Source organism: Cyprinodon tularosa, unplaced genomic scaffold (assembly GCF_016077235.1).
Source record: "Cyprinodon tularosa strain WSP-4 unplaced genomic scaffold, ASM1607723v1 ctg339, whole genome shotgun sequence".
Classification (NCBI taxonomy): domain Eukaryota; kingdom Metazoa; phylum Chordata; class Actinopteri; order Cyprinodontiformes; family Cyprinodontidae; genus Cyprinodon; species Cyprinodon tularosa.
This window is the reverse complement of record NW_024039051.1, coordinates 768054-782801: the sequence shown is the minus strand read 5'-3', so window position 1 is coordinate 782801 and position 14748 is coordinate 768054. Positions and strand designations below refer to the sequence as shown.

At 38.1% G+C, this 14748-nt stretch overlaps 1 protein-coding gene across 1 annotated transcript in view; it reads right to left on the bottom strand.

Annotated features, from left to right (window-relative positions):
- The window catches only part of LOC119789457 (cAMP-dependent protein kinase type II-beta regulatory subunit), a 31086-nt gene that overhangs the window by 13789 nt on the left and 2549 nt on the right, over nucleotides 1-14748 (bottom strand). The window contains exon 2 of the mRNA XM_038294334.1: nucleotides 3413-3448. Coding sequence (XP_038150262.1) covers nucleotides 3413-3448 — 36 coding nt within the window. The remainder of the gene's footprint in view (nucleotides 1-3412; nucleotides 3449-14748) is intronic.

Here is a 14748-nt window from a genome sequence, read left to right as displayed (position 1 = left end):
AGTGTGGCATACATTTAAAATAAGCCCCATGATGACATAGACTGTCATCGGGGGAGCGGGGTTTTTTTTTGCAGCTAGCAAGAAAACTGCAGAGGACGTAGACATAATAAAATAGAACGTTTGGTTCCATCCACCTTACTTCAACCCTGCCTAATTCTCTGTTTTAAAGGAATAGTACACCCAAAACATGATTAGCCTTCATTTTCTACTCACCCCCATGCTGAACAACACTCTGGAGTACTTTTTTGATATCTCAAATGCATCTGGAGATCTGGGAGGCTTCTTGCTGTCTGCTGACATTAAAATAATGGAGGTCTATGGTGACCGAGAAAGAAAGGTCCATAAAAGTCCACAAAAAACGTGTCAATATTCCTCCATACTTCTCGTCTAATGTATTCCAAGTGTCCTGAGTGGGTAGCATCCAGAATTTACTCGAAACTAAGTTATTTAGAATGTTTTTAGAGCATAAACAGTAGTGTATAGGATTTCCTGAAAGCGCGTTCACGACGCTACGGAAGCCGGCAGACCAAACCAGATGAAAGTGCGCATTCAGCGTCTGCTCTGCTGATAATGCAAGCGTAGAAGAAGAAATGTGCTGTTTACCTGTGCAAAGAAAGAAACAACGAAAGAAAAATGTCTGAGGACTTCAGTGTTGAGGAAGAGCATGATTTCTTTGCCGAGCTGAATGCGCACTTTCATCTGGTTTGGTCTGCCGCGGTTTCCGTAGCGTCGTGAACGCTCTCAGGAAATCCTATACACTACTGTTTATGCTCTAAAAACATTCTAAATGACTTCGTTTCGAGTAAATTATGGACGCAACCCACTCAGGACACTTGGAATACATTGGACGAGCAGTATGGAGGAATATTGACACGTTTTTTGTGGACTTTTATGGACCTTTCTGCCTCAGGCGCCATAGACCTCCATTATTTGAATGTCAGCAGACAGCAAGAAGCCTCCCAGATCTCCAGATGCATTTGAGATATCAAAAAAGTACTCTAGAGTGTTGTTCAGCATGGGGGTGAGTAGAAAATGAAGGCTAATCATGTTTTGGGTGTACTATTCCTTTAAAGGCTAAAGGGCTGGTTATACTACAGCAGTGTGTCGCAGTGAGCTTGTCGCAGATATTTCTGATTTATGCCCAATATTGAAGCGTGGTCAGCGCTATGTTATTCAAAAGCGCAAGAGGGAAAATCAGGAACTAGCTGTGGGTCTAGATATAGCCAAAGTGGTGAGGAAGTGGGGGCAAGTTTGTGTGACAACGGAGGGACACGAGGGCAAAAAAGAGCGGGGATCCAGGTGGAAAAAGAGTCCCAACATTCTGGCGCACCTCGCTCTTCTAGCTGCTCCATCTTAACAAGTCGTTTTCCACAATGGCGGTCATACAAACAAAACAAACTGGTAGGTTAACAAACAGGAAATACGAAGAGTGTGGAGCGGATGTAGATTTGATCAATCAGAGGCCTCCTGTCTGAGGTCACCTACAAAGGGGCGGAGGCACAAATGCATTCACTGAGGCACACACGCAGACGACCTGCTTTCTGAGTATAAATCAGCCTTATGTTACGTTCACACCGGACGCAGCAAGAGCAGCAAAATCGCGTCTGCTGCTTCATTTTTGCTGCTTGTACCAGTTAGTTCTGACGCGTGGCTGAAGCAGCTTTGCTGCTCTGGCTACGCGGTGCAAAAGTGTGTCTGACGCGCGTTGGGCGGAGCTACTCTATCCTTTCTTTGCCTTGCAGCTATATTTGCTGTGATCAGTGGGAATAAAGTAGTTTTAATATGTTTTTAAGTGAGAAAATCCAACTGAAAACGTAATCAGTGCAGTCAGTTCATCCAGATTACCATCCTGCCTTCCAATATTATTTCTGTCTTAGCCGCTCAGACCCCCACATACCAGAGGTGCGCTGTCAGTAGGAATCCCATTCCACAGCAGCCTCTGGCAGGGTCGCTGCCTCGCGGTTCACTGCGGCAGCTGGTAGGTGGTTTTCATCTAAAAAATCTAAACTGCAGGCACCAGGATTCTGCCAGCAGATTTCTGCATTTTAAGTTAATTTATGCGTTAATTAACTGTTTCAGAGGAGTGATCACAGCGCTCTGTGTCATCAGCGATGTGTCTGTCTCACGGCCAGCTCCCAGATCAGCTCCTCTGATTGGTTGACGCGGCGCGTCGAGCAGCAAAAGTTCAATTTTTCCATCTCGAGCAGCAGCGCGTTTGCCGCGCGTCATATGCCTAAACGCGCCTGACGCGCTACTTCAGCTGCTCAGACGCGCTGCTTCAGCTGCTCAGACGCGCTGCTTCAGCTGCTCAAAACGCGCCGCGGGACCTTTTGCTGCGCCTTGACGCGCGTCAACCATTGACTTTGCATGTAAACTCGCTGCTTCTGCCGCGCCTGCTGCGTCCGGTGTGAACGCAGCATTAAGCATTCCCTTGGCATAATCCTGCCACCACCATGTTTCAAAGTGGGAATGATATGTTCAGGATGAAGCAGGGTTTGTGGGTAAACCACACATTGTGTTTTTTCATCAGTTTTTTTCTCATATGTATTGAAGCGTATTGCATTCACCAAAGAAAAAAAAATCAGCTTATCTCATATTGACGAGATCAGTATCTCGTCATTATGAGATATTGCTGTCAGCACTTTCTTATAGCTGTTGTTTTAGTCCCTATTGGAAATTAGATATGGGTGGTGTGGCTTTCTTTCATTTAAAAATTTTTTTTTTTTACTTAAGGTATCTAACAAAACCATCATAAAATAGCTGTATTTATACCGAGACATATTTTTATTCTTTCTATTGAGAATTGGAGTAACAGGCATTGGATATTGTATTTGTTTAATGCAAAGCATCTTAAAACAATACACTGAAATTTGTGTTTATCAGTAAAACATTTTAAAACCTTTGCACTTTCTGTGTGTGCGCATGCCACTGTGTATATTCACTTTAGAATGTTTTCCTGTAAGAGAATTTTCAAATTAAACAAGGGCCTAATTTGACATATATTTTCTTTTCACATCCAAGTATGCCTGCTTTTAATTTCTTAAATATTAGCCAATCAAAATGGTGATAGTACAACTATATACGACTGCGTTACGCAACGAGAAAACTACAGACAGTTTTCTAACACCGACAAAACATTTTTCATTACTGTGATCAAGTGAACTATAAGTATCACTTGTCCTGATTTCCTCCTCTATGTCCTTCAATGATATAATAAACCAGGTTAGAGACAGAGCAGCTTCACAGGCTCTTATAAATCAAACGTATTATGATAAGAGGGACAGACGCTAAAAGACAGATGGAAAAAAATATTTTAATTTCTGAGAAAAACTGTTCCTTCTCCCAGAAATGATACAGACCACACTTACAGGAAGTTAATAACCAAGCCTAATAAAAGCAAACTGTAACTCACCTGATGCTCTTCTGATGAATCTGTTTATCACTGGTGCTGTAAACAAGAAAACGCCACATGTTCAATTTCATTATAAGCTGAATTGCTCTGAAAGCTATTATGGAAAAGAGGTTTAGCTGGCTGTCATTTTACAGCTAATTCCCCTGTGGGGGCATATCTCATTAGGGAATCCATATTCATTGTGGTTAGACCTGAATGAGGACAGCTGCTTTGAAGTGGGTTTAGATATCTGAATATCAACAAGAAAGGGAAAAAAACAACCTTTAAATGAACACATGAATAGAGCCAGGGTGTTTGCAAAAAGATCTGTATTAAAAATTAGGGCTGCAACTAATCTTTATTTTGCAAATTGATTAATGTGTCGATTATTTTTTATATGAACTGATTAATTATTGGACAGCCAAAGGTTCCTTAAGACTCTTTACAAAGTTAAACCAGGTGAAACAAAAAAATTCCACTTGAGGAGTTCTGAATAGAGTATTTTGACAGATGAAAACTTTTTTTTTTTAATCTAAAATGCAAAATGTTATTTTGCAACATATTATTTTTTTACAATTTCGGTATAATTAATGCTCTAAGTGGGTCGCTCTATCTGATAAAGATATATTTTATTGTCTCTACACTCAGGTTAATGAATAATCAATTAATAAATCAGTTGATGATTATTTCAATAATTGATCTATCACCAATAATCCAATTTGTTGTTTCAACCCTACTCCGGATCCGGACCAACCTGCTGGCTAATCCGGACCCAACCTGATTTAAAACATTTATTAAAAAAACTGCATGTTGAGTGACAGTGTCTAACTTCACTTGCACTGCTTCTCCTGTTAATACGGTAAAGCCCTCCAGAGCGTCTGGTTCCAGGCTACATGTGATCCAAATTATCCAATGAGCTGCTGTCAGTCTGGGTTGCTGCTGCTGCTACTTTTAGACACAGCAGGTAAACCTGTGGCGAGCCGGACGATGGGAAAGAAGGAGAAGACGGTGAGAAAAAGAGAGCAGAGAAAGTGTGGACTGCTGGAAGAACTGCGGTGAACTGGTGACAGAAAAGTAAAATGGTGTGCTAAAAGATGACCCTGAACATTTGGAGGATGTTTGGCTCAACCTGCTGCTGTGAAGCAGGATTCTCCACCATGAACAGAATCAAAAATAATAAATCTGGATCCTGGCTCAAAATGAGCACCTTGATATGTGCTTGAGAATGGCTTAGTCTCCATTCAAACCCAGGTTTAAAGCCTTGCAGGGCAGCATAAAGCCCACTGGCAACATTAAGACAGAAAAAAGAAAGAAAAAGAAAAAACAAACGTTAATTTCAGGTGTTTTATGAAATATGTCAATCAGGAAATTGTCTATGTACCAAACTGAACAATTGTTCTGTACTTCATAAAAACACTTGATCTGAGATTTTAAAATGGACAAATGTTCTTTATATATATATTATTTAAAAAGTCAATGTATAACATGGATGCATAAAAATCTAAGTTTATTTCAGTGTTAAATTCTGTTTAAAGTAACAGATTATAAATAAAAATGTCTCCTCCCTTTACTGATTGATGATTTTCCTTATTTGGACCCCGCTGATTTTTAATCCGGTTACCCCTGCATTAGTGGCTCTCATCCCAAACACCACTGTAAAACATTATAGGTATTTTCTTTCTTTTTAAAGTTTCTAATTTCTTTTTTTTTACTTTAAAATTCTATACAGTTGAAGATTTTAGCAGGGAGTAAGTGGACCCATTTCAATAGTTCACAGCGTCACAGACAACTTTCCAGCCCACAGCACATTTTTATCCATTAAATGCCTCAATTTTTAATCCTGACCACATCCTAAAATAACACCAAGGTCATATTTAAAAAAGAAACGAGATACAGTATCTTAAAAAAGTGGGCAAAAGACCAATTGGTTGATGTTTTTTTAATCCAGGAACTTAGAAAAAGTCACTTAAAGCCTGTATATTTGATGCCTGAATAAAACTCTGTTATGGTGTTTGGTTCTGATTTGAAACTCCTAGTTAAAGTTGCATTTTCCCAAATTAACCAGTTGATAACACAACTAGAATGTATTTGGGGACACCAGTTTGGAAAAGTTATCATAAAGCTATATCTATTATCGCTGCCAAACATGAAAAATGTAATGAAATCTGAGGGTAAAACTATTTCCTAAAAACATGGTTTGGTTTATTGAAAAAATAAAAAATTATGCAAAATCTTAATTTATGATCATGTTCCCTTTGTTAGTGTATTTAAATTAAATAAGTACTAACTGAACCGCTGAGCCAGAACCAAAACAACGTGACAACAAAGTTTTTTTTTTTACTTTATAAAACTATTTTTTGAGCCACACTATACCATACACTCACTAACACCTCTGGTGACCATCAAACAGAACATCAGACCCTAAAAAACCAGTCTGCACTTTATGCTTCACTCAACATTCTATGTACATATTTCTATGTAAACATTTTTTTTCTATCTTTATCAAAAAATTTTTGCTTTTATTTTGTATCTCTAACCTTCTGCTCTCTCTGCTTTTCCTCAGAGTAGCTTTGCCTCGTCTGTTCCTGTTTGGCTGTGACGTCATCCTGGAAAGAAACATCAGCTGTGCTGCTTCTATCAACACCCTTGTTTATAGATGTTGGAGATCGGCCTGTTTTCCAGTGTGGTCCTGTTTCTCTGACCGTGACTGAGTGGATGTGCTCTCTTCGTCCTCTGGCATGGGAGCTGCCTTGGAGCTCGTCTGCCTGGCTGTGTGTTTCCTGGACGGGCCGCCTTTTACAGCTGCTTTTTGTATCTCTGCTTCTGTCTCCTTGAACCCCAGTCGGCCTCAGCAGATGGCCGCTCACACTGAGCCTGGTTCTGCTGGAGGTTTCTTCCTGTTAAAAGGGAGTTTTTCCTCTCCACTGTCGCTACAAGCATGCTTAGTGTGGGGGATTGTATTTGAGTCAATGAGTCAATGCAATCAACTGGTTTTCCTTAGATAGAAAACTTTGTATCAATTTGACTGTATGATCTGGTTGAACTGTAAAGTGCCTTGAGATGACATGTGTTGTGAATTTGGCGCTATATAAATAAACTGAATTGAATTGAATTGTATGCTGTTTCTTTCCTGAGGGTGTTTTATATATTTTACAAATATTTTTTCCATTTTGCCTGCATATCATGTCGTTCTTCTAAGCTGGCTGCACAATCTTAGCATCTCAGAATGATGTAGGGCTGCACGACATGGCAAAGATAAAGATTTTACGCCTGGTAAAGTATAAATCACTGATTTGTGGGATTGTATAAAGGCACCCAGTTGGTGTTCCTTACAAATCTAACAATCTTTTGGAGCCAATAGAATTGTGAGGGTCAGTGGGTAATATTGATTTCATCTACAAGTGTGATCCCATTTAAACCTGCTCAGAGCTCATGTTTGGTTCCAGGTGTCCACAGATACGCTCTAATACTAAATACAAAGCTGAACAGTATTGTGTAATCCTGATTTTGCTTTCTATATACATGTATTGACTGGGTGTCTATGGGGTACTTTCTTTTTTTGTGGATAGTGCATTGTGCTGTTTTTTTCTTTCCCTCTTATATCATGTAAGTGTGGAAGTATAGGAGCCACTGTATATTTTCCTTGTTTTTTGTTTTGTTTTTTTCATTTTCTCTTTTCTCTCTCCATCTTAATTCTTATCCCCTTTCCATTTCTCACCTTCTTTTCCATCTCCGCCTCAGTTGCATACATTTCATGTCTTAGGGGGAGTGGCGGCCTAGTGGTTAGGGCATTGCGTTTGGCCCCCAGAGGTTCTGATTTCAAGCCCCACTCCGACAGACCCACACTGCTCCCCGGGCGCCACACAGTGGGAGCCCACTTCTCTCCATGGGGATGGGTTTAATGCAGAGGTAAATTTCTCCAGTGTGAGATCAGTAAAGTTCAATTATTATTAATCCCTAAGCCATTTCTAATAAACCTTTATAAATAACTACCAAGCGCAACATTATCACCACAATCATAGCTGTTTACTTGTGAACGAAAAGCTGTTGGGTGTCAGGGTTTGGTTGAGGTTTGAGGACCCAATTGCAGAGGCAGGGTGGCAGAGGAGAGTTTTTGTAGAATTAATGAAAGGTTCACAAACAACTGAGGCAGGAATTCAAAAATCCCAAAAAATCAAACATGAAATAAAGTAAAACAAACCAGAACAATGGAGACTTCAGGAGACACATTAGGACGGAGTTAGACAAAGTTAGACGAGGAACCAGCCCTGAGGAACTGCACAAGGAGAGTATTTAACTGAACAAAGAGAGGACTAACGAGCAGATCGGGAGCAGGTATGAAGAGAGCGGTCTAACGCCCCATCCACACGAAGCCGAACCCTGGCCTAAACGCACAAATTTTTCACCAAACCAGCCTCTCATCCATACGAAGCCTGCGTTTCGGGGGTCTGTAAACGATATTTTTTTTATTAAGCCTTCAGAGTGGCAAGATTTTGAACGCCGTTTTCGCGTTTCCATCTTTAAGCTCTAACCGCATTTTTTTTCTTACACGCATGCGTCATAGCGTCGCCTCTAAACACGCATGCGCAACAGAGTATCACAACAACAATGGCGCCGTACTGTGTTGAATGGTTGCTGCTCATGCTACTCACCCTGCTGTCGGGCTTACAACAGAATCTTCTTCTTCTGGAATATCTCCAGGAAGAACAGAGCAATATCGACGACATAGTTCAGCACCTGAATTTGACTGAACCACGAAAATGGACCCGCAGGGCAACCATGTATAAATATTAGTGGGCATTCCCAACATTTCGTTGCCTGTTTTTGACTATTTTTGCTTTGGCACCACAGCGCCACTTACAGGCCTGGCATACATTTTGCAGCGTTTTCATGCATTCCTGTGGACGATCACATTTATTTTACGTCTCCGTCTTTACGACAAACGTTCTGGAAAATATTAGCGTTTCGTGTTCGTTTTGACTTCGTGTGGATGGGGCCTAAGGAGCTAGGGAATAAGGAGACCAACACAAGCAACATATTCTCATTATCAGTTCGTATGAAATCCTACAAAAAGTTTTGCACAGTATTTTGTACGTTTTGGACGTTTTTCCTCGAAAAAACAGATCAGTGCGCATGCGCAGCCAGACAGACGAAAAAATCAGATCCGCGGACGGACGTAAAACTGGGAAAAACAGTGCAATAATTACTTCTTCATGTCTCTCACTAGGTTGCTTGCTGTTTTGTATCTTAGGGTTAGGGTCAGGGTTAGGGTTAATTGTATGTTAAATTCTATGTTATTGAATGGTGCGTAAGATGCGCATGCGCAAGGATATCTTGTCTCGAGGCAAGACGTAAAAATATGACGAAATACGACGAAAAAAACATCCAAAACGTACGAAATTACGGTCCATAACTTTTCGTACGATTTCGTACGAACTGATAATGAGAATACACTAACTTCACAGCTTCCTAGGAGAGACAGGTCTTGTTACAATCCATATTAAATCAAGCCGATCCCTTCTTTAAACCCCTATCAAGTGAGGATATCAATTTATAAATCCAGATGAAGCTAACCCATTACATAGATTACAGGCATGTCTTGAAGACATAAAAACCTGGATGACTCTTAACTTTCTGCTCCTGAATGCAGACAAAACAGAAGTTATAGTCTTTGGACCAGAGTCTCTGAAAAAGAAACTGATTAGCCAGTCACTTCATTTGGATGGGATTAAACTGATTTCAGATAATAAAGTAAAAAATCTTGGTGTTATTTTTGATCAGGACCTGTCATTTAAATCCCACATCAAAGAGGTTTCTAGAATTTCCTTCTTTCATCTGAGGAACATTACAAAAATTAGAAATCTCCTGTCCAGGGGTGATGCTGAGAAACTAGTCCATGCATTTGTTACTTCAAGGCTGGACTATTGTAATTCTTTACTATCAGGAAGTCCACAAACTGTAGTTAAAAGCCTTCAGCTGATCCAAAATGCTGCAGCCAGAGTTCTAAAGAAAAATTAAAAAGAGAGATCATATCTCGCCTATCCTGGCTTCTCTTCATTGGCTTCCTGTTAAATCAAGAATAGAATTTAAAATCCTCCTTCTCACATATAAAGCCTTAAATGGCCAAGCTCCATCTTATATCAGAGATCTGATTGTTCCTTATGTTCCTAACAGAGCACTTTGCTCTCAATCTGCAGGTTTACTAGTGGTTCCTAGAATTTCTAAAAGTAGAATGGGAGGCAGATCTTTTAGTTATCAGGCTCCTCTCCTGTGGAACCAACTACCAGTTTTAGTCCGTGAGGCAGACACCCTGTCTACTTTTAAGACTAGGCTTAAAAATTTCCTTTTTGATAAAGCTTATAGTTAGGGTGGCTCAGGTTATCCTGAGCTATCTCTATAGTTATGCTGCTATAGGCTTAGACTTTTGGAGGACATAGGGACCCCCATTTCATCATTCTGCTTCATTCTCTCTCTGTTCTCCTATTCTGCAGAATCTGTTAGTTCAATCTCTAACCTTCTGCTCTCTCTGCTTTTCCTCAGAGTAGCTTTGCCTCGTCTGTTCCTGTTTGGCTGTGACGTCATCCTGGAAAGAAACATCAGCTGTGCTGCTTCTATCAACACCCTTGTTTATAGATGTTGGAGATCGGCCTGTTTTCCAGTGTGGTCCTGTTTCTCTGACCGTGACTGAGTGGATGTGCTCTCTTCGTCCTCTGGCATGGGAGCTGCCTTGGAGCTCGTCTGCCTGGCTGTGTGTTTCCTGGACGGGGCCGCCTTTTACAGCTGCTTTTTGTATCTCTGCTTCCGTCTCCTTGAACCCCAGCCGGCCTCGGCAGATGGCCGCTCACACTGAGCCTGGTTCTGCTGGAGGTTTCTTCCTGTTAAAAGGGAGTTTTTCCTCTCCACTGTCGCTACAAGCATGCTTAGTGTGGGGGATTGTATTTGAGTCAATGAGTCAATGCAATCAACTGGTTTTCCTTAGATAGAAAACTTTGTATCAATTTGACTGTATGATCTGGTTGAACTGTAAAGTGCCTTGAGATGACATGTGTTGTGAATTTGGCGCTATATAAATAAACTGAATTGAATTGAATTGAAATTATATTGAGATTTCTCAACATATTTTTGGAGAATAGACTCTCTGAAGTGCATACATTTGGATACGTAAGTGCTGGGCCTAACAATAGGAGAACCTCCCTTGAGCTTTGGATTTGGATTAATATTCACATGTGGACAATAAAATGCCTCCAAAGATGAAAAATTAGGAGGACTTCATCACTGCTACTCAGGTACGTGATCTACTGGAGCAGCAGAAGTCTGTTTATATGGAGTTGTTAAAACAGCAAGAAAATACATACAAAGGCTTTGTGCAAATGCTCATGGATTCATTCAATAAAAGACTGGATGGACTCACAAAGGATTTGTGTGACCTGAGGGCAAGCCTTCAGTTCACTCAGAAGGATTTTGAGGATGAAAAGCTTCATGCAGAAAAGTTGTCTCAAAACTGTAAAGACCTGAACAATGATGTCAACATGCTCAATTCAAAGATGAACACTGTGAATGTTAAAATTGACTACTTGGAAAATCAGTCTTGGCGTAAAAACCTGGTTTTTGATGGAATCCCTGAGTCTGAACATGAAAAATGGAGTGATGCAGAGGATAAAATAAGAAAGATCCTGAGTGAAAAACTCAAACTAGATCAAAAACACATTGAGCTTGAGCGTGTCCATCGCTCTGGAAAGCCACCTGCTAAAGATGAAAAACCAAGGCCAATTGTGGCCAGGTTTCTTCGTTACAAAGACGGAAATACTGTTTTGGAGAAGGCAAGATACCTCAAAGGATCGAACATCTACATCAATGAGGATTACTCTGAGACTGTGAGACAAAAGCGCAAAGAACTTATTCCTGCCATGAAAGAAGCCAGAAAGCGAGGGGACATAGCTTATCTGAGATTTGATAAGCTCATAACACACCGTCCCACAAACAAAGCAAAAGTATAATAATGTAAATGATCATGAAGTGAATGACTTCATTTAAAATGAATGATTTCATTTAAAATGTACTCATATAACTGGACATTATTCTAATCTCTGGCTCTCTTGGTTTTGTAGAGACTGCTCTGCTGAGTTTCCTTTTTACATGCTTGATGATGAGAACTTGCTTTCAAGTCATAACGAAAATACTATGGATAGAAATTTGGATGAAAATGTATTAATATTTCACCCCTTTGATTTGAACGATCTTGACAATTCCTATAATGATGATTTTGATCCTGATATTAACTTCTTTTATGGTACTCTAAATAATCGTTCCTGCAAATATTATTATGAAGAAAAATTTAATCTTTTGTTGGAGTCTGCATCTAAGGATAGTGTATTTTCTCTACTCAATTTGAATATACGTAGTCTTCCTAAAAATTATGATCACTTAGTCACATTCTTATATACATTAAATCATTCATTTTCGGTTGTTGGCCTCAGTGAAACATGGCTTACAGAAAATTCTAAAGAATCTGGTTTATATGAACTGCCAGGATACAACTCTGTCCATACTATCAGGCAGAACCGGACAGGGGGAGGGCTGTCAATTTTTGTGAAACAAAATTTTAAATTTATTCAACGAGATGATCTAATTCTCAATAATGAAGAATTTAATATAGAATCAACGTTTGTCGAGCTTGAGACTTCAAAAAACAAAAATATTGTGATTGGTCAAATTTATAAGCCACCTGATGTTGATATTATTAAATTTAATGATGGAATGAACAAAGTTCTTGGAAAAATAAATCAAGAAGACAAAATATGTTGTAGTATGGGAGATTTTAATATTAATATTTTGAAAAGTGAAATTCATGGTCCGACAAATGAATTTCTAAATATGCTGCATGCTAATTATTTTTTTCCAGCTATAGACAAACCAACCAGGATAACTAATCAATCTGCAACTTTGATCGACAATATACTGTTTAATACTTTGTCATATGATACGATGTCTGTGCTATTATTTACAGACATAACTGATCATTTACCAGTATTTCTTTTTGCAAAATATAATGAAAATGTGAAGACAAGACAAGTTGAAACTCAATACTTTAGAAATTTTAGTAAATCAAATAAAATCAAATTTAAAAAAATGATACAAGAAATTTCATTTGATGAAGTTTATAATGAAAATGAACCAAATTCTGCCTATAAAGTGTTCATAAAACTGTTTAATTCTTGTTTTGATAAATGTTTCCCATTAATGCATGGAGTTGTGAGGAAAAATAACCCTTGGTTTACAAGTGGCTTGAAAAAATCTTCTAGAATTAAAAATAAATGATATAAAAAATATCTTACATGCCCAACTCCACTAAATCTGGCTACATATAAATTATATAAAAATAAATTTGCTCATTTGTTGAGAGCATCTAAGAAAAAATATTACAGCAATCAGTTTAGAAAATGTTTAAATAATATAAAAAACACTTGGAAAACGATTAACCAATTATTACAAAGAAAAAAGGCTGCATCAAAGTTTCCTTCAACTTTTGTTAATGGAAACTCTGTTCTGTCTGATCAATATAAAATTGTTTGTCATTTTAATAACTTTTTTTTCAAGTATAGGTATCACACTTGCCAACAAGATCCAAAACACAACGATTGATCCAGTTGCCTATATTAAAGATTCATTTCCAATAATGGATAGCTTTGATCTTCCAAACAGTAATGAAGTGTGTGAGGTTATAATGCAGTTAAAAAACTCAGCTCCAGGGCATGATGGCATTAGAGCCTCTCTGATAAAAGATGTGCAGACCCCATTGAGCAAACCTCTGACACACATATGTGCACTGTCAATGATTACTGGTATTGTCCCTACAGATTTAAAAGTAGCTAAAGTCATCCCTGTATTTAAAACTGGTGACCGAAGTATGTTTACAAATTACCGTCCTGTTTCCGTTTTACCATGTTTTTCAAAAGTTTTAGAAAAATTGATTTATAAAAGATTATTAAAACATTTAAATACACATAATATAATCTATCAGTATCAATATGGTTTTAGGAAGAATTATTCCACCTATATGGCACTTGTAGAACTTACTGACAGAATATTAACTGCGTTAAACAATAATGAATATACAATAGGAGTGTTCTTGGATCTCTCTAAAGCATTTGATACTGTTCATCATGAAATTTTACTGAAAAAGTTATTTAAATATGGGTTTCAAGGTTTTGTTCATAAATGGTTAACTAGTTATGTAAAAAATAGATATCAGTATGTATCAATGAATGGTCTTGATTCAAAGCAAAACTCAATACAATTTGGAGTAGCGCAGGGCTCCATCCTAGGACCTTTATTGTTTTTAGTTTACATTAATGATCTTGCTAATGTCACAAGTTCTACAATACCTATTCTGTTTGCAGATGATACAAATTTTCTAATCTCTCATAAAGACTTGACTACTATTACAGAGAATTTGAACAGAGATCTAGCCCAGTTTTCAACCTGGTTCCAAGCCAATAAGTTATCTTTGAATGTGAAAAAATGTAATTTCATGGTTTTTGCTGGGCACAAAAATTACACATTTGATGATATAAGAATTTGTATTCAAAACCAACAAATTGATAAAGTTTCTACTGTTCGTTTTTTGGGTGTCCAACTTGACGACAAACTCCTTTGGAGAGAACAAATTGGTACAGTCTGCAAAAAAGTCACTAAATCTCTAGGTATTTTGAGAAGAATTAGAAATTTTGTTCACAATAAAGTGATGTTAACTCTATATTATTCATTAATCTATCCATACCTGTCATACTGTAATATTGTTTGGGCAAGTACATTTCCTAGTTATCTTAAAAAAATATTACTTTTGCAAAAAGCTTTTGTTCGCTTAGCAACATTCTCTAAAGTTGATGCAGCTAGTGCTCCTCTTTTTTCCAAATTACAGCTGTTGAATATTTTTGAAATTAATATTTATCAAACATGTACCTTTATTTTTATGATAAAACAAGGTCAGTCTCCTGATACTTTTAAGAAATATTTTGTTAAGAACTGCCAAGTGCATTCTTATAATACTAGACAAGCTTTGTCTTTTCATTTACCGTTAAGTATTAAAACTCAAGTGCAATTTTCTTTTCGGCATCGTGGTGCAAAATTATGGAATGAATATGGAAAATATTTGGAATCTTCAGAAATAAATGGTAGAAAGTCTTTGAAAAAAATACAGTTATCCAAAAAAGACAGTGATGTATGATTTTACAAAAATTTGACCCCCTGAAATCTGAATGCTAAAATGTAAAAATAATGTTACTGTATATGTCTATTCTGTTTTCTCTGAAAGGACTTTCATAATGTGAGCTGCCTGATATTTTGTTGGTTTACGG